The following is a 20,204-nucleotide window of genomic DNA, read 5'->3' on the forward strand; positions in this document are numbered from 1 at the left end:
GCCCCTCCCCCGCAGAGACAGTACCCTGCACCGCCTCCTACACCCCAGTACTCTGCCCCAGCCTGGAGCCCCCTCCCAGAGACAGTACCCTGCACCACCTCCTACACCCCAGTACTCTGCCCCAGCCTGGAGCCCCCTCCCAGAGACAGTACCCTGCACCACCTCCTACACCCCAGTACTCTGCCCCAGCCTGGAGCCCCCTCTCAGAGACAGTACCCTGCACCGCCTCCTACACCCCGATGCTTTCTCAGCCTGGAGCTCCTCCCAGAGACAGTACCCTGCACCACCTCCTACACCCCAGTACTCTGCCCCAGCCTGGAGCCCCACCCAGAGACAGTACCCTGCACCACCTCCTACACCCCAGTACTCTGCCCCAGCCTGGAGCCCCTTCCCAGAGACAGTACCCTGCACCACCTCCTACACCCCAGTACTCTGCCCCAGCCTGGAGCCCCCTCTCAGAGACAGTACCCTGCACCACCTCCTACACCCTGATGCTTTCTCAGCCTGGAGCCCCCTCCCAGAGACAGTACCCTGCACCGCCTCCTACACCCCAACGCTTTCCTTCTGTACCCAGATTCCCTCCCAGAGCTTGTACCTCCCACCCTTTCCTGCTCCCAAATCCCTGTCACTACCCAGAGCCCGCACCTCCTGTTCCTACCTAGTGAAAGTTAGTGAAGGTGGGGGGAGAGCAAGTGATGGAGAGAGGGGGAATGGAGTGGGCGGAGCCTCATGGAAGGGGTGGGGCCTTTGGGAATGGGCGAGGTGATCTTGGGTGTAAAAAGGTCGGAGACCACTACTCTTACCTGTGTGTTGTTGGAACTGCTTACTGGCGTTTGACATGACGCTCACTATTCAGCTACAGCCTACAGAGGAGAATTTATTATGTAAGTCACAACAGAAATGCTCAATGCTGCAGATGGAACAGGCAAACAGCCTGCCCCAAAGAGCTTCCAGGCTCAGTTCTCAAAGTGGGACTTTCTCAAGTCAGCACTAGGAAATTATTCTCCAGCTCTAGAATGTTGAATCTGTGACTTCTGCAATAGGAACTAGAGCTGTCATTCAAAAGTAAATATAGAATGAAAATATTAATACGTGCTGCTGGGTTGTCTTTTTTTGTTTTTTTTTTCAGCTGGTGCTGGATTACCCTACCCAGTCAATCAACCTCCCTACAATCCTGCTTACATGGACCCTCAGAAGCCCACCTATTGAATGGATTTTCTATTGTGTGTCTGTGCATAACAGTTTTCAAAGCTGTTGTTTACACCATACAGCTGTAGCACATTTTTTTAAATGCAGCAGTCCCTCATCTCTGTAAGGAGAGAAATCTAAATCAGTAGCTTTTTAAAATACACTGAGCTCAGCAAGAAAAAAAATCACTTGACATTCACTCATATCTCAAGCAGTCATAACAGAACTTGTTCAAAGTCCAGTGACAAAAGGGTGAAGAGCGAATAGTTCAAATATGAGAACCAGTGTGTTATGCAATAATTTGAAGGGTGTTTGTAAAGAATGATCAGAAAAAAAGTTGTCATAAGTATCCAAAGCTGTAGCATTCATCTGCATGCTATTAATTTGAGATACTAATTGTCAGAAAACTTCAGTAAAATGTGACCTTCCTTTTTTCAATTTAACACTTACTAATTTTTTTAAAGGGAAATTTCCTTTGTTGGAAAATAATTGCCTTTAGCAAGGGATAGTGGAACATGTTCTAATAACTTTTTTCCCCCCACACTAGTTGCATTTGCCTTGTGACAACAGGCCTGGGCTTAATCTACCCCTTCTATTCCTTTCTGGTTTTAAAACTTGAAACATGTCAAGTCACTAGGTGTCTTTTCATCTCCTTTGTTTAATTCTTTGTTCCTGGCAAAAAACATTTATCATTCAGTTAAAAATATAAAAAAGCTGAAAGTCCAAGGCTGCTGTATGACAACTATTGGATGAGAATTTGTTTGCTTCATCATTGCAAATAATGACTCTGTTTTAGTGATACTGGAAAAAATATTCACCTTGACAGAAACATGCATTGTCCCTGTGATGGAAAACAGTTTTTCTCAAAATTTCAGAAGAGTAGTCTATGGCCCAGTGTTAAATCCTTCTCACTTGCATGTACAGTAGCTACTTCTAAGAAAAGAAGATGCATCCAATATTCCTGACTACCTCTTGACATCTTGAATGTTCCTTTACAGGAACTTTATAAGGAAAATACCTTGTCTATAAAAATAACTGCTGTACAGCACGTTGAGATCTTTTCCCCAAAGACCAAATCCTGCTTTGGTCCACTGGGTTTAATGAGAGTTTGGACTAAGGATGGCAGGATATGACCACAGAGAAGCAAAGGAGTTGAATTCAGGGAGATCGCACATAGGCATTTTTCTGCCTATACATCCTAAAAGCTTCTTGTCACGATTTCAATGGGCTATAAAAGTCAAAGTCCTGCTTTTCAAATTCAGAATTTGTGCTTACCAATGATTTTAGGCAGACTGCACAATCTGATTTAAAAAAAAACCCAAACAACTCATTTCTTAAATTGAAATTAGGCTTTTATTGTCCAGCATTAGCGCTATCTTTAGCTATTCAGTTACTTTTCTGGTTTCATTTGTTTAGAGTTGTTTACAAGAGGCTTGTTCTGTACTTGTGATAGGTTACATACATACATACATATATATAAAAAAATCAAATTTGTATAGTTGTGATTTTGTCAATGATAATGTTGTTTATCATTTTTCTAGCTGCAAAGTGGTTGTAACAAACTAACCTTCAAAACAGCTTTGGCTGTACTTCCACATAGTATCAGGCATGCAAATATAAATGAATGAGCAGTCTGTGCCTGGGTTTTTAACCTTCATTTGAGGTAGTCTTCAGACAATTTTCAGCAGTTGTCCAGCATTCTGGTATGAAGCCTCATGCTTTCATTGTAAGACAGCACCAAGGATAGCACTGTGCTAACAAGAAGAAATGAGGCTTGGAAGCGTGCACAAAGCAGGGGCGGAGGGATGCGTTATACATGGCATGTTCCTTTTCTTCCCTGCTCTGCAAACAGAAGATTGGGTAGCACTTCAGTATAAATGCTGCACTTCTGAAGATACGGTGGAACAGCTGGAGGGGAGAAAAATGGAGGAGTTTGTCGTTTCGGGGGGGGGGGCATGATTAGGAGAGCAGTAGCACAGCAGAGGAGACAAAGACCATCACAGCAACCAGACTAAGACAGCTGCCAGGGTAGAGGCTGAACAGAAAGGGGCAACTCGTCCACATGGATGACCTGAGATCTGTAGGCCTGGGGCTAGGATTTTCCCTAGTTCTAATCTGTGAGATTAGAAGGTTGTGGCCTCTGCACATTTGTTCTTTCCCATGCTCAAAGTGATAACTCCTTGTGGTACAATTTTGGACATAAGAGGATAATTTAGGTTTCACCATTAAAGGGGAGATTGTGGCACAAGGTTAACTTTGTGTGTAGGCATATACCTGGCCTATGGGATTCACAATCCCTAGCCCTGAGAAAATTGTCCAAAAAAGGAAGATTCATAGTAGAGATAGTATAGACCAGATACTATACAATGGGCATTCAGGATGGTAAGAGAGACATGCTATTCTAGGAGAGAGGGATGTAATCTGATTAGGGATACAGTAGGAATTTCATGTGTGGTATCTTTCTTTCTGTCTATGTGTTAATAAGAGCTATGAGGTACTAATGAAGAACTGCTTAATGAATGAATTATTCCTGAAGCTGGATATGGTGAAGGAGTGGGAAACAGATGCAGATTTGTACATTTCATGTTTCATAGTGGAAGTATTCAACTTAATCTCTTATTCTTAGTGTATTCATCATTAAGATTAATATTGGACCAAATTCTGTTGTTCCCATATAACCTAATGAGTTCTGTTTCCATATAACTTGGGTGTTAATAACATGGGTGTCATTAAAAGCAGAAATTGGCCCATGAAGTCTTATTTTATGTATAACATGCCAGACAAAAGTGGCTTATGCAATGCAAATGTCAAACTGATAGTGTTAAGGGAGAGGGGAAATGGAATTCAAGCTTTAAATGTTTCCAAAGTGGTGTTTTTTTATACTCAGTAAGTGCCCTTATTTAGAAAATGTCTAGCAAATTAAATACAGCAAAATACTCTGTACTAATTTACCATGTAATTCTTGGTTTTTTTCCTCAATTATAACAGTGTTTTATATGTAGTTTGTAGCTACAGGTGAGAAGTATTCAGAAGAACTGGCATAAAATCTGTGCACCTATTTATAATAAATGCAAATGTTTGAAGTATATAGTGTCTATTTGGTTTACTTACTTTCCAGTTGAAAGTTGCCACATTTAGAAGTGTGCTTCTACAGCTTCATGTTGTTGTAGTGCGTTTGACAGTTCAAACATTTGTACTTCTAGTCATCTTGGATGGCGAACTTCGATCTGGCAAAAATGGGCATGGGAGGGACAGGGCAATTTCTCTGCTATCTTGACAAAATGTTCAAACATTTAAAAGGACCATCTGTAAGGCACTGGATTAGAATTGAAAAGTTACATTGGTGGCATTTAGGCAACGCATTAGGAAAGCCTAATGAAGACAACAGAGTAGAGACTTAAACATCCACTTGGCTTTAATCAATAGGGTAGTGTGCCTTACCTCTTCCATGTTAGAATGCTTGAGTTAATACACACTAGCAAATCTCTAGTGTAAACAAGGCCTATGAGTGAGTGGAGCATGAAGACGATACTTTTTCTGACTCTGCCCAGAAGAGCATATATGTCCAAATGAGGTGATTTTGTTATATGGATACTGTGCACTAGAAACTGAATGTAGACTTCTTACTCATTTCATAAGGGCCATTGAGAAGTCTTGAGTTAATGACAACTGAAGGGTTCTGAGTCCCATTATTAGAACATTGAACTGTCTGGCTCCCCATAATCTCTACTTTCAAAAAACGTGTTTATGTAGGCTTTATTTATCTTGGAATAATCAGGAGTTTCCCCTGGAACATAGCAATGGGTTGTATATAGTTTGGTAAGTAACACACAGGTGAAGTGTAGAAACTTAACTTCACATTGTCCTCTCAACTAAATTGTTCTTGACAGATGAGAGTCAGCAGATCATAGGTACAGTCCAATCTCATACTATAGGTAGCTAGTCTACAAAACAAGAATGATACAGGTTGAACTGTGGTTAACCAGGATTCCCTGGTTCGGCAGGACCATGGCTGTTCCAGGAACAGAGAAGGCTGTAGGCTGGACTCCCCGCAGCTGGACAGCCTGGCACACCACAGCTGAGCTGCTAGGTACAACCCAGCAGGGCTGCCTGGCAGGAGCCAGGAGTCTGGTGCACTGCAGTGGGGCTGCCTGGCTTAGCAGGGGCAGAAAACTGACAGGGCAGCAGAGGAGGGGAGCAGCCAGGAAGCCAGCAGCTGGTCCAGGGCTGGGGTGGCTGATAGCAGGGGGCAGATGTGACCTCCTGTAGTCTGGCAAAATCCCTCATCCGGGACCAGTTAGGTGGAACCTGTAATGTCTAGGCTGGAAACTGTATCAGGGTCTATTAAGATTGTAGTAAATCAGTAAATGCAACCAATTTTCTGATAACCATTTACCTACAGTCATAGCTGATGTTTTTTCCCCTTAACTTGTTTCTTTTGTCTATTTTTTCCACAATTCTACAATAATACGGTTTCTTCTTCCAGTGTTTGCTCATGTCCATTCCATGTAGCTGTGCACGCAGCGTACACACACCATCAGAAATGTTTCCCTTAGCAGTACCCGGTCAGGCCAGCAGGGGAGTCCCCTCCAGCAGCACTGGTATACCAGCCAATATATACCCCTGCTGGCCCTCCGTCCTCAGTTCCTTCTTATTGCCCCCCTGTGACGGTCATTGGAACGTGCTCTTGCTCTCACTAGCAAGCGCCGTTTAGCAGTTAACTCGTTTCTAAAATTCTTTGTTCTAATTTCAGCAGTTACGGTTCCTATCAGTTCTCTAAATAGTTGTTAAGTGGTGTTTTCTAGTGCTAAGGACCCACCGTGGTCCTTGCTATGCGTGCCCAGTGCATGCGACTGCGCATGCCTGGCCCTCAGGGCTTCAAACTCTGTGAAAAGTGCCAGAGGCCTATCAGGACCATGGGCGGCACCGATCGAAGCCTACGGCACCGCGCGCCTTGGCACCAGAGCCTAAGAAGCATTGTTCCGCTATGGTTACCGCCTATGCTGCTCTGGGCCCAAGCGTGGCACTGCCTACAGGGCAGGCACCGGCAGCGACCTCAACCCAGGCCCATGGCCTGGCACTGGACCCGGCACCAGAGCAAGTGTCTTGACCAACAGTGAGCGCAGTACCGGCCACTGCAACCGCTGGCTCTGTTCAGGGCCTCCCGGGCCTGGCCATGCCTCTGCCTCCCTGCTAGCTCCAGGGTAAACCGGAGTTGATGGCTCAGCCTCATCGGCCAGATCACCAACTGCGTCTGCCTCCACCCCGCCATGGTCAGCGTCAGAGTGTTCAACTGACTCAGAAGCGGAGTCCACGTGGTGGTCCAGGGGATCCAGGTCCAGGTCCTGGCACCAGTCCCACTCCTATCGATCACGGCATCAGAGTACCTCCGCTCATCAGCAACAGCATCCTGGTACTGGTGATACTGCAGTCCTGGCCCCCACATGCTTCAGGCCCATCTCAATGGCCGTTTTGGACCCCATGAGCCTACCATCAGAGCCAGGGCATGGGCCCCTCTAGCTGGGAGTTGGTCCTTTCTGCTCCAGGGCATCTGCTTTGATGATCCCATTGACCTGGTCGCCCACATCAGGGCAGTCACTTCCCCCAGGCCAAACCTCCCCAGAGCCCTCAGAGACGGAGGGCTGGATGGTCCAGCCACCCACAGGGCCCTTACTGGCTGCCTCTCAGGTCCTCTAGCAGGCCGAGGTCCCTGTGGAGATGGGGCCAAAGGGGTCCTCATCCTCCCCCAACGAGGCCCTGGTTGACACTCTCCCTTCCATGCCCACCATGGCAAACCCCGGTTTCTATCCCACTGACAGACAAGAGGGCCAAGCACCAGTACTTCATGTCCTAGGAAGGGAACGAATATCTCTACTCCCATCTGCCTCCAGGGCCCCTAGTCAACCAGGCGGTGAACTAAAGGGAGAGGCAGGGACAACCGGGCACTAGCCCCAAAAATAGGGACATCAAGAAAATGGACTTGTTAGGCAGGAAGGCCAATGCAGGTTTCACTGTCTCGCTATGCCTATAACACCTGGGTCTCCATGGCTAAGTTCACCAAGCTGCTCCCCAAGGACTCTCGGCCCGCGTTTAGAGTCCTCTTGGAGGAAGGCAGGATGATTTCTAGGGCCATGCTCCAGGCTGCCCTCGATGCAGCTGATGCGACTGCACGTGCCAAGGTTACGGGCCTGGTTACTCAGCGACCAGGGAGAGCGTGACCAGGAACAGGTAACAGGAGAGTTTGGAGAGGGAGGTTAGAGGGCACTAGTGACTTGTGTCCTTCTTTAAAACCTAACTCTTAGAATAATCTATACTCCAGAAGTTTAAAAAGAATCCCAGTTTGTACTTAAACTTATTCATTACAAACATGGAGACAGAAGCCCAGCAGCAGAGTGGGGGCTATCCTGTTTATTGCATTGTGTAACATGTATGATTACCTGCCCTGTGGGCGGGTGGCGTATGTGTGCACCCATTGCAAGGAGCTCCTGACCCTCAGAGACCGAGTTCGGGCTTTGGAGGACAGGGTGGCTGAACTGGAGGAGCTAAGGGAGGTAGAGAGCTATGTTGATGAGACTTTACGGGACACTGTAGTACTGTCCCACCTCCAGTCTGAGAGCCCCAGTGTTCTTAAGGAGGATGAAAGTCTCAAGGGAACAGAGCATTCAATGGGAGCAGAGGGAAAACATCCCGTAGTTGGGACCCTCCTCCCAGAGGATGTTGCGGTATCCTCTCATACTGAGGATACCTCTGATGGGAAGGGAATGCCAGTTAGGAAGGGGCAGGTGGTAGTAGTGGGTGATTTGGTCGTTAGAAACATAGATATTTGGGTTTGTGATGACTGGGAGAACCGTATGGTCACTTGCCTGCCTGGTGCAAAGGTTGCGGATCTCTCAAGGCATCTAGATAGACTTATGTGTAGTGCTGGGGAGGAGCTGGTGGTTGTGGTACCTGTAGGTACCAATGACGTAGGGAAGGGTAGGAGAGATGTCCTGGAGGCCAAATTTAGGCTGCTAGGAAAGAGACTGAAATCCAGGACCTCTATGGTGGCGTTCTCGGAAATGCTTCCAGTTCCACGCGCAGAGCCAGGTAGGCAGGCAAAGCTTCAGAGTCTCAATGTGTGGATGGGACGATGGTGTAGGGAAGAAGGGTTTAGATTTATTAGGAACTGGGGACATTTTTGGGAGAGGGGGAGCCTATACAGGAAGGATGGGCTCCACCTAAACCAGGGTGGAACCAGACTGCTGGCACTAAACATTAATAAGGCCGTAGAGCAGTTTTTAAACTAAGAGATGGGGGAAAGCCGATTGGGGCGGAGATGCACGTAAATCGGAGAGAGACTTCTCTTAGAGGAGAATCCGTTGATAGAGATTCTCTAAGCTGTAGTCGGAAAGAGAGGAGGGGAGAGGGCAAACCATGGGCCAGAGCTGACAAACAACCGCATACAAAGGAATCCAATGCATCAGGGAAGGGCAGACAAATAAGCAGTGGCAAATTTTTAAAGTGCTTGTACACAAATGCTAGGAGTCTGACTAATAAGATGGGTGAACTGGAGTACCTCATATTAAATGAGGAGATTGACATAATAGGCATCACTGAAACCTGGTGGAATGAGGAAAATCTGTGGGACACAATCATACCGGGATATAAAATATATAGAAAGGATAGAGCAAGCCGGGTGGGTGGCGGAGTGGCACTGTATGTGAAAGATAATGTAGAATCAAATGAAATAAAAATATTAAGTGAATCAACATGTTCCATAGAATCGCTATGGATAGAAATTCCATGCTCCAATAATAAGAAATTAGCAGTAGGGATATATTACCGACCACCTGACCAGGACAGCGATACTGACATAGAAATGCTGAGGGAGATTAGAGAGGCTACCAAAATAGAGAACTCTCTAATAATGGGGGATTTTAATTACCCCCATATCGACTGGATACATGTCACCTCAGGAAGAGAAGCGGAGATAAAATTTCTCAATGGCTTAAATGACTGCTTCTTGGAGCAGCTGGTACAGGAACCCACAAGGGGAGAGGCAATTCTCGATTTAGTCCTGAGTAGAGTGCAGGATCAGGTCCAGGATATAACGTTACAGGACCGCTTGGGAATAGTGACCATAATATAACAACATTCAACATTCCTGTGGTGGGAAGAACACCTCAGCAGTCCAGCACCCTGGCATTTAATTTCAAAAAGGGGAATTATGCAAAAATGAGGAGGTTAGTTAAACAGAAATTAAAAGGCACAGTGACTAGAGCCAAATCCCTGAAAGCTGCATGGAAACTTTTTAAAAGACACCATAATAGAGGCCCAACTTAAATGTTTACCCCAAATTAAAAAAACATAGCAAGAGACCTAAAAAGAGAGTCACCGTGGCTTAACCACCATGTAAAAGAAACAGTGAGGGACAAACAGGTATCTTTTAAGAAGTGGAAGTCCAATCCTAGTGAGATAAATAGAAAGGAACATAAACACTGTCAAATCAAGTGTAAACATGTAATAAGAAAAGCAAAAAAAGATTGAGGAACAGCTAGCCAAAAACTCAAAAAGAAATAACAAAATGTTTACGTACATTAGAAGCAGGAAGCCTGCTAAAAAGCCTGTGGGTCCCCTAGATGATCAAGCTATAAAAGGAGCAATCAAGGACGATAAAGCCATTGCGGAGAAACTAAATGATTTCTTTGCTTCAGTCTTCACGGCTGAGGACGTTGGGGAGATTCCTGAATCTGCACCGTCCTTTGTGGGTGATGAATCTGAGGAACTGTCCCGGATTGAAGTGTCATTAGAGGAGGTTTTGGAACAAATAGAAAAACTTAATGTTAACAAATCTCCGGGACCAGATGGCATTCATCCAAGGGTTCTAAAAGAACTTAAATGGGAAATTGTTGAGCTATTATCTGTGGTTTGTAACCTATCCTTTAAATCGGCTTCCGTACCTAATGACTGGAAGGTAGCCAATGTGACACCAATATTTAAAAAGGGCTCTAGAGGCGATCCTGGCAATTACAGACCGGTAAGTCTAACTTCAGTACCGGGCAAATTAGTCGAAACAATAGTAAAGAATAAAATTGTGAAGCATGTAGAAGAACATAATTTGTTGGACAAAAGTCAACATGGTTTCTGTAAAGGGAAATCCTGTCTTACTATTCTGTTAGAGTTCTTTGAAGGGGTTAACAAACATGCGGACAAGGGGGATCCAATAGATATAGTATACTTGGATTTTCAGAAAGCCTTTGACAAGGTCCCTCACCAAAGGCTCTTGTGTAAATTACATGGCCATGGGATAAGAGGGAAGGTCCTTTCTTGGATTGAGAATTGGTTAAAAGACAGGAAACAAAGGGTAGGAATAAATGGTAAATTTTCAGAATGGAGAGGGGTAACTAGTGGTGTATCACAAGGGTCAGTCCTGGGACCACTCCTTTTCAACTTATTCATAAATGATCTGGAGAAAGGGGTAAGCAGTGAGGTAGTAAAGTTTGCAGATGATACCAAACTATTTAGGATAGTCAAGACAGAAGCAGACTGTGAGGGACTCCAAGAAGATCTCACCAAACTGAGTGATTGGGCAACAAAATGGCAAATGAAATTTAATGTGAATAAGTGTAAAGTAATGCACATCAGGAAAAATAACCCCAACTATACGTACAGTATGATGGGGGCTAATTTGGCTACGACAAATCCGGAAAGAGATCTTGGAGTTATCGTGGACAGTTCTCTGAAAACTTCCACACAGTGTTCAACGGCAGTCAAAAAGGCAAATAGGATGCTAGGAATTATTAGGAAAGGGATAGAAAATAAGACCCAGAATATCTTACTGCCCCTGTATAAAACTATGGTACGCCCACATCTTGAATACTGTGTACAGATGTGGTCTCCTCACCTCAAAAAAGATATTTTGGCCTTGGAAAGGGTTCAGAAAAGGGCAACTAAAATGATTAGGGGTTTGGAACGGGTCCCACATGAGGAGAGGTTAAAGTGACTAGGACTTTTCAGTTTAGAAAAGAGGAGACTGAGGGGGGATATGATAGAGGTCTATAAAATCATGAGTGGTGTGGAGAGGGCTGATAAAGAAAAGTTATTTATTAGTTCCCATAATAGAAGAACTAGAGGACACCAAATGAAATTAATGTGTAGCAGGTTTAAAACTAAGAAAAGAAAGTTCTTCACACAGCATGTTGTCAACCTGTGGAACTCCTTGCCAGAGGAGGCTGTGAAAGCTAGGACTATAATAGAGTTTAAAGAGAAGCTGGATAAATTCATGGAGGTTAGGTCCATAAAAGGCTATTAGCCAGGGGATAAAATGGTGTCCTTGGCCTCTCTTTGTCAGAGGCTGGAGAGGGATGGCAGGAGACAAATCGCTTGTTCACTGTCTTCGGTCCACCCTCTCTGGGGCACCTGGTGCTGGCCACTGTCAGTAGACAGGATACTGGGCTAGATGGACCTTTGGTCTGACCCAGTACGGCCGTTCTTATGTTATAAGCCACAGCTTCTGGATGCAGGGTTCTGAGGTGGCCCCCTGAACCACAGAACACTATACAGCAGTTTTTGTACAACAGGCAGGGCGGGGTTGTGTGTTTCAAAATGTTGTGATGCTTACAATTACCATCTCAAGCACTGTCCTGAATGCAGAAAGTAATTACCAGCTACTTTTTCAGTGAAGGTTCACACATTACATTATCACATTAAATGGTGGGCCAGTCAATTGAAAGTGGATCTCTTATGACTATACACCGATAAACAGTGAAAAATACCATACCTTGTGGTATGGTAGCTGTGTTTACCACTTAGATTCCAGAATTCCTGGATGTACTGCAATATGTTTTAAAGTGTTTAAAAAAAGTGAGAGTTTTTTTTTAAAAAACATGCTTCCCTTGTTGGCAGAGCCATTTTGAAGCCTCTGTACTCAGAGGAGATAAACTTCTTTTTAAATCGGAGCTGAGCCTTAGCCACATGAACATAGCAGCTGGTCCTTTCAGAAAAACAGAAGCACCTTTTGTAAGACTTGCAGTTCAGTTTCAAAAGTGGGATGCTCTGTGATTTGTTGGGCTCAATGCAAACAATGTATCTAGGACCATCTCCTATTAGATTGCAGACAGTTATCAAAAGGAGCTGCCCTGCAGCGAGGCGAGCCCAGGGTGGAGTGCGCAGCCTTAAGGGGAGCTGCTGGCACGTGTAACACACAGGAGATGTGCAATAATTGCACAGCCCTGCCTGACTTGGGACAGGGAGCCACTTTGCAAGGATCCCTGCTCCATCTGTGCCAGAAGCTGCCCATGATGGGTGAGATTTGACTCATGACCAGTTTGCAAGTGGCACCTCTGCAGCTTCACATTACATCCTGATTCTGCTTTGACAGTACAGACAGGCTAGCAGCACCATGCATGAGCCCAGGCCTGTCCACCACTGCAGTGAAGGGATGCTCCTAGGGGGCCCTGCCCCTCAGAACATGGAGCCCCACAGGCTTGGTTTATACAGGACTCTCCTCTGCCTCCCTTTTAGGGTTGCTAACCTGTCAGGACTGTCCCCACAGCGCCAGGAATTGAGATTAATCTTTAATTAAAGGTGATGTGATGAAACCTCCAAGAATTCGTCCAACCAAAGATGGCAGCCCTCCTCTTGTGAGCAGCATATGGTGTGCTAAACCCCAGGCACAGAAGCTCCTGGAGCTCATTAGTGCACACTTCGGGAAAACCCTGCTGGCTACCATGGGGCAAGGGGGAGGAGGTGGGGGGGAAATGTACAGAAGGGAGAAACGCTCTACATCCCCTCTTCTGCACTCCAGGTCCTTACCTCCATACACCTGCTTCTACACCCCATTCCCACCCCTCGCTTCAGGAGTTTCTGCACATTTCAATGGTAAGTCCACTGCCTCACCCGCATAAACCCAGCTCTGATCCCCACAGCATCACTGCCTCAGTTCTTTCCTCTTTTCCCCACTTTTGCTCCTAAATCAACAGCATTATGACCACAGTACCACGTTTAATTCCCTAGATTTTGGAATTGAGATGCAGCATTACCAAGTTATTACATTAGACCATCAGAGCTGTCCGACCTTTTGTTAAAATACATACTTGCACTGATACAGCTTTGAGACCTTTTCTCTTCTGTGCACTTTTAAAAGACCAGCAGTTTCATCAGTTCTTCAGGGGGAAAGATGCATTTATTTCATTTTTCAAGTTCCAGAAGTCTCTGCAGAATCTTATTTAAAAACTGCAAAATTTTTAACCTAGTTTACATGACTCAAACCACCTTAAATCTATACAGGTTAAATTAGACAAATATATTCTGTACATTTTTGCTACAGCTAGAAAATAAGCCGTATCAGAACTCTCATCTGTAAAGCAAGTATGTCACCCATGATGCTCTTTAAAAAAACAAAAAACAAAAACCACACAACCCTTTTTCCTCTCTGTGAAGGTACAGTAGATTTGTATTGATTATAGCCACTTCATGCAGTTACGGTTGAAAGCCCGTCCCCCTCCCCCCCACACACATGCACAGCTGCAGGTAGTATCAGATGTTGCAAGAGAAGCGCACATACCATGAATCCACTGGAGAAGTCATTCTTCAGTGACGTAGGAAAGAAAGACATTTCCCAATCTACTGCCTTATCTTTACACTCCTGCACAAGATGGTACACTGCTTTTTTAAAAAAGGTTTGAGAGTCCCTTTTCCCACCATGCCATGCCAGTGTTCCTACACATTGCCAGTTATGAAATTCAGAAACACAAGTGTCTTTGGTCATAGTTGCAGGGGCACAGTAGGTTTTAATACTTTTTTGAAGACAAAAGTTGCCAACTATGTAAATGCAATACATACATTTTAAAAATCAGAATGCTCAGTATTAGAACGAGCGAAATCTTAAAGTGGGCCAATCCCAACATGCAGTAATGTAGACAAACACAGAATTGAGACAATACACGCTTTAAAAAAAATCTTGATTGTTATCAAGTTACTAAGATCTTGGGACTCAGCACATTCAAGACAGTAAAGACTTAATCATAGTAACTGGAAAGTGTTTGAGTTTGAAGTTTTAACTTCATTCACAGCAAGCTGGTGCCAAGGTTAGTTCCATGTCACTTATTTCAAGTATTTTTACATTGTAAAATTATCAAATAAAACCTTTAAGTTTAATTATATAGTATCAAAAATATTTGATATCAAAATCTGAATTTATCTAGCAATTGAGGTAAAAACCCTCAAACTTTTATATGTGAACCATGCTACATTTAAGTGACAATAATCACACATCATTAATTGAAATGTTTAGCATACACAGGATATGTTCAGGTTAACTGACACGCATAATAGCTCTGTTGCCAAGTAAAAAGAATTCAGATGGGGTGGCTTGGTGATGAATTACTAGCTGCTGTCCATTTCTTGATCATCTACTTCTGGCTCAGGAGGATACAACTCATCCAAAGCCAGCTCTGAAACAGAGTATCAGAATATAATTTTAAATACTTTAATAGAGGAATTTGATTTAAGTATAAACAAATATGGTTAAGAACATAAATGAGCAGACTATTCAAGAAAATAACACTCTGCTCCAGAAGTCTCCTCCTCCCACTCCAGCTCCAGCTCCCCCAAGAACACTTTTCAAACGACTTCTATCCTGGCAAAATCCAGAAGGTTTGATCCAGTCAAGTATTCTAACACACACGGTATTTTCATTTTTTGACTTTTCACTTCACAACCTAATTAACTCTTGATTCTTCAATTTTGATTCTGGATTTTGCAAGATAAAAATAAAATAATTGATTGTTATATTTAGCTGAGTGTTTCCAAATCTACCCTTGGTAAACTGTACTATTTATACAGGATGAACCTCCCAAAACTGAGATTCTCTGGTCCTGCTGCACCACGGACGTTCCAGAACAAGGGAATCCTGTCTGGGAGCCCCAGGGACAAGAGGGCTGGTGGCTGGGGCGGCGGCAGCCTGGGTTGCTGCCACTGGAGCTGCCTGCTGGGGCCAAGGCAGCATGGCAGCCCAATGGTGGAGGCAGGAAACTGGGACCGGCAGCAGGGCAGGATGGTCAACTGCGGGGGGTCAATAGCAGGGGACCTCCCTTGGTCCAGCAGATTCCCTCATTTGGGACTGGTCAGGTCCCTAAGGTGCCGGACTACAGAGGTCTGACCTGTAGCATGCACAGAAGTTTAGGGCTAATTTTCATAGTTTACCAATTAAAATTTCCAGATAGTCTTAAAAAAGCCACTATCCCGGCAGCAGACTACATGTGGTGTTACATGGAAAATAGAGTCAGAACTTCAACATCTCCAGGACATAAAAGTTAGTGAAAATGAACACTTCTCATTTGGTAAGAATGGATACAGTATTAAGGAAGAGGAATGCGCAGACCACTGTTCAGCAGTGTGAGAGGAGACAATATTGGCATTGGGAAAGCCTGCATGCTCTACCGTTCTAGGTGCAAGAAAGCAACCCCGAAGAGAAAAATGTGAAATTAATGAAGCAGACACTAAGATGCATCAACAGATTATTTAAATCTGGTGGCATAATTACTAGCTCAGAGGATTTCTAGAGCCTAACATGGGAGCCAGCAGATGTCAGCATCTGTTACAAGATGCACATTCAAAATTTACATAAAATTCATTATTTGTGCCTGCTGAGGGGCAGATTCATTACGAACTGTATCTATCCTTAAACACAGAGGACAGTCAAACATGCCAGAGAAGCAGGCAGCCTTCTGCAGGAAGGCAAAGAGTTGGATCTTCTTATGAAACACTGTCCCAAAGTCAAGCAACACAAACCCCATACAAACCCCACCCTTTTGAGAAGGGTAGAGTAGTAAGAATGGATATTGTGCATTTGATTTTTAAGTATTTAGTTTCAGGTAAGATCTTACCTTCAGAGGCCTTCAGATTTGGAGTTTTTTTGAGGATGGCTCTGACACCAGACATGGCTTCATCATATTGATGGAGAACTTCCAGGCAATGCTCATGAAACATTTTATCTTTCTGAGACAGACTATGCAAGAGCAAAACAGTGTCCCGTAAAAACTGAACAATTCGATCTTTATACGCACTTAAGTTGCTCTCAGACCTTCTAATCTTCACCCATTGCCTATGCAACATTATAATAAGTGCCTTGACTATCTGCAGAAGAAAAAAAATTAGAAGATTTTCTAACTTTTTTTGTTTTTGCTGAAATTTGGAGAGCAAGTCATTTCTCAGTCTAGCAGAGAAATCCAAGCTTTGTCTTAGAAAGCATTGATTAAAGGCTCATAAATCACTATGTTGTTACTAACAATATGAAGTGGAATTTGTCTTTTTTAGCAGTTCTAGTTACATACCTCAAGGCTGCACTGGCAATCTGTACCAAGGAGTAACAAAGATGGACTGGAGCAGCGCACACACTTAGTCAGGAATCTAACAGTCTAGTACAAAAAGATGCAGATTGTATTACACTGAGAACTGGGATTCTAGAGATTTAGCAAACATGATCATGCTGCAAATAAAGGGGGAATGGCATTTCAATAATAGTTCCAAAGATTGCATAATTTTGAATAAAAGTCTACCTGACATAGCTCTACAAATCTAACACTTTTCCAATGAAACTTCACATTTTAATCATCCTTGTGACCAGCAAGCAAAACCTCCCTAACACTCTGGAGAGAAAGGGGGACAAAGCTTGTAGGTAGTGATCAATCACTAGACTTGGAAGGGACCTTGAGAGGTCATCAAGTCCAGTCCCCTGCCCTCATGAGAGGGCCAAGCACTGTCTAGAGATCATAAAACAGAATGAACTGAATGTTCACAGCAGACAAAACCCAAACCTCAGGTGCCTTGTACATTCTTGTTCAAGTTACACTGACAGAATAAAAAACTATAGTAAAGACACACTGAAGTTTAAGAACAGGGCTCAATATTAACAGTTTCTCTCAAACCAACTCCATGAATATACAATGGTAAAGGAACAAAGATCAGTAAGCCTTTGCTATGTGTTAATACAGCAAGTGATGCAGTAACAGATCAGAGGCCAGCTATTCCATACTAGTACCAGGGATGTAAGTAACTAGTGACAATCTGATAAGCATATTGGGAGAGTCAACTAGTGATTCGACTAGTCACTTCCCTCCCCCTTGCTGCCTCTATCACAGAGAAGCAGCAAGGGGGGGAGGAGGGGAGAGTAGGAGCCGGCTCGGGGGGGGGGGGAAGAGAAGCTGGCTTAGAAGCCAGTCCCCCCTCATCCCCCCGAAGAACCATCTCTGCAGGCAGCCAGGAGAGGCGCAACGTCTGGGACTGTGTGCAAGCCGGGAATCAGGTGTCCCAGCTCACGCCTGGTCCCCCCTGCTGCACTTTGCCTTTTAAAATTTATTAATAAATTTATTAATAAATTTAAAAAAGACAGAGTCTCAGTGGGGTTAGGTTCCAGGGCCGGGAGCTAACCCCATGCAGCTCTACAGTTACCCCTCTTATCAAGTATGGAAATTCCATCAACTACTCAATTAGAGGATTAAATGCCATTTAACATTCTTAAATGGTACTCATATGAGGGCAGAGATAGGGTTCAGAGAGACTAAGACAAATTGGAGGATTGGGCCACAAGAAATCTGATGAGGTTCAACAAGGACAAGTGCAGAGTCCTGCACTTGGGAAGGAAGAATCCCAAGCACTGCTACAGACTGGGGACGAACCAGCTAAGTAATAGTTCTTCAGAAAAGGACCTGGGGGTTACAGTGGATGAGAAGTTGGATATGAGTCAACAGTGTGCCTGTGTAGCCAAGAAGACTAATGGCATATTAGGTTGCATTAAGAGGAGCATTGCCAGCAGATCCAGAGATGTCATTATTCCCCTTTATTCGGCTTTGGTGAGGCCACATCTGGAATATTGTGTCCAGTTCCGGGCCCCCCACTACAAAAAGGATGCGGACGCATTGGAGAGGGTCCAGAGGAGGGCAACCAAAATGATTAGGGGACTGGAGCGCCTGACCTATGAGGAGAGGCTGAGGGAGTTGGGTCTGTTTAGTCTGCAGAAGAGAAGAGTGAGGGGGGATTTGATAGCAGCCTTCAACTTCCTGAAGGGAGCTTCCAAAGAGGATGGAGAGAGGCTGTTCTCAGTAGTGACAGATGGCAGAACAAGGAGCAATGGTCTTAAGTTACAGTGGGAGAGGTCCAGGTTGGATATTTAAAAAAAAACAAAACAAAAAAAAAACACCCACTATTTCACTAGGAGGGTGGTGAAGCACTGGAATGGGATATCTAGGGAAGTAGGAGTCTCCACCCCAGAGGTGTTTAAGTCTCGGCTTGACAAAGCCCTGGCCGGGTTGATTTGGTTGGGACTGGTCCTGCCTAGAGCAGGGAGATGGACTTAATGACCTTCTGAGGTCTCTTCCAGCTCTATGATTATGAAAAAACAAGATCTCCCACTTTTTTATATGGGGAACGGTGTCTGGCACTGATTTATATATAAAAACACATAATAAAATAAGGTTGTACTCAAATAATTTGCACTCAGATAGCACAGTGACTATAGTACAATAACTTAACAGAAAAAAATCTGTCATTAACACACTGAGGAAAAGCCAAGTAGTTTCACGAGGCATAAGGGATCAGTCAGCAAAGGCTTCCCCAGCTGACTGATCTGCGTCTAGACTACCACGTTGTGCCAGATCAGCTGATCGTCGGCACAGCGCGGCGGCCATGTTTATTTTAATGAAGCGGGGATTATTTAAATCCCTGCTTCTTTGCCTACTCTGGGTAAACTAGTTTACATGGCTCCGTTAACAGAGCCATGTAGTCTAGACATACTGGGGGGGGAGGGGTGACAGATGATGTGGGAAAAGCTGAAGTACTCAACTGTTTCTTTGCCTCTTGTCTTCACGGACAAGGTCAGCTCCCAGACAAATGCACTAGGCAATGCAGTATGGGAAGGAGGTGGACAGCCCTTGGTGGGGAAAAGTTAGGAAATATTTAGAAAAGCTAAATACACAAATCCATGGGCCTGGATTTAATGCATCCGAGGGTACTGGGGGAGTTGGCAAATGTCATTGCAGAACCTCTGGCCATTATCTTTGAAAACTCGTGGAGATCGGGAGAGATCCCGGATGACTGGAAAAAGGCAAGTGTAGTGCCCATCTTTAAAAAAGGGAAAAAGGACAAACAAGGGAACTACAGACCAGTCAGCCTTACCTCAGTCCCCAGAAATATCATGGAGGGGGATCCTCAAAGAATCCATTTTGAAGCACTTGGAAAAGAGGAAGCGATCAGGAATACTCAACATGGATTTGCGAAGGGCAAGTCGTGCCTGACCAATCTGATTAGCTTCTATGATGAGATAACTGGGTCTGTGGGAAGTCAGTGGATGTGATATACCTTGACTTTAGCAAAGCTTTTGATACCGTCTCCCACAATATTCTTGCCAGCAAATTAAGGGAGTATGGATTGGATAAATGGACTGTAAGACGGATAGAAAGCTGGCTAGACTGTCGGGCCCAATGGATAGTGATCAATGGCTCGATGTCAGCTTGGCTGTCAGTTTCTAGCGGAGTGCCCCAAGGATCTGTTCTTGAACTGGTTTTCTTCAACATCTTTGTTAATGACCTGGATGAGGGGATGGATTGCACCCTCGGCAAGTTTGCAAGTGACACTAAGCTAGGGGGAGAGGTAGATATGCTGGAGGGCACGGATAGAATCCAGAGTAACCTGGACAGATTAGAGGATTGGACCAAAAGAAATCTGATGAGGTTCAATAAGGACATGTGTAGAGTCCTGCACTTGGGACGGAAGAATCCCAAGCATTGTTACAGGCTGGGGACTGAATGGCTAAGTAGCAGTTCTGCAGAAAAGGACCCGGGGATTACAGTGGATGAGAAGCTGGATATGCGTCAACATTGTACCCTTATAGCCAAGAAGGCTAATGGCATATTAGGGTGCAATAGGAGGAGCACTGCCAGCAGATCTAGAGAAGTGATTCTTCCCCTTTTTTCAGCTCTGGGGAGGCCACATCTAGAATAATGTGTACATTTCTGGGCATCCCCCACTACAAAAAAGAT

At 44.5% G+C, this 20,204-nt stretch overlaps 2 protein-coding genes across 6 annotated transcripts in view; one reads left to right on the forward strand and one right to left on the reverse strand.

Annotated features, from left to right (window-relative positions):
- Positions 1-4,274, forward strand: part of SHISA5 (shisa family member 5) — a 61,292-nt gene extending 57,018 nt beyond the window's left edge. For both annotated transcript variants that reach the window (XM_075939348.2, XM_089781084.1), the window contains one exon: positions 1,130-4,274. In XM_075939348.2, the coding sequence (XP_075795463.1) occupies positions 1,130-1,209 (80 nt within the window). In that variant the 3' untranslated portion in view covers positions 1,210-4,274. The remainder of the gene's footprint in view (positions 1-1,129) is intronic.
- Positions 3,786-20,204, reverse strand: part of ATRIP (ATR interacting protein) — a 38,612-nt gene continuing 22,193 nt past the window's right edge. For 3 of the 4 annotated variants that reach the window (XM_089781082.1, XM_089781080.1, XM_089781081.1), the window contains 3 exons: positions 16,503-16,586; positions 16,056-16,305; positions 3,786-14,621 (listed from right to left, as the gene is read on the reverse strand). In XM_089781082.1, coding sequence (XP_089637208.1) covers positions 14,554-14,621; positions 16,056-16,305; positions 16,503-16,586 — 402 coding nt within the window. In that variant the 3' untranslated portion in view covers positions 3,786-14,553. Of the gene's footprint in view, positions 14,622-16,055; positions 16,306-16,502; positions 16,587-16,609; positions 19,497-20,204 lie in introns of those variants that run through there. The other variant, XM_089781083.1, reaches the window with a different exon arrangement.

Source organism: Pelodiscus sinensis, chromosome 11, assembly GCF_052426305.1.
Source record: "Pelodiscus sinensis isolate ZL-2025 chromosome 11, ASM5242630v1, whole genome shotgun sequence".
Taxonomy (NCBI): Eukaryota; Metazoa; Chordata; order Testudines; family Trionychidae; genus Pelodiscus; species Pelodiscus sinensis.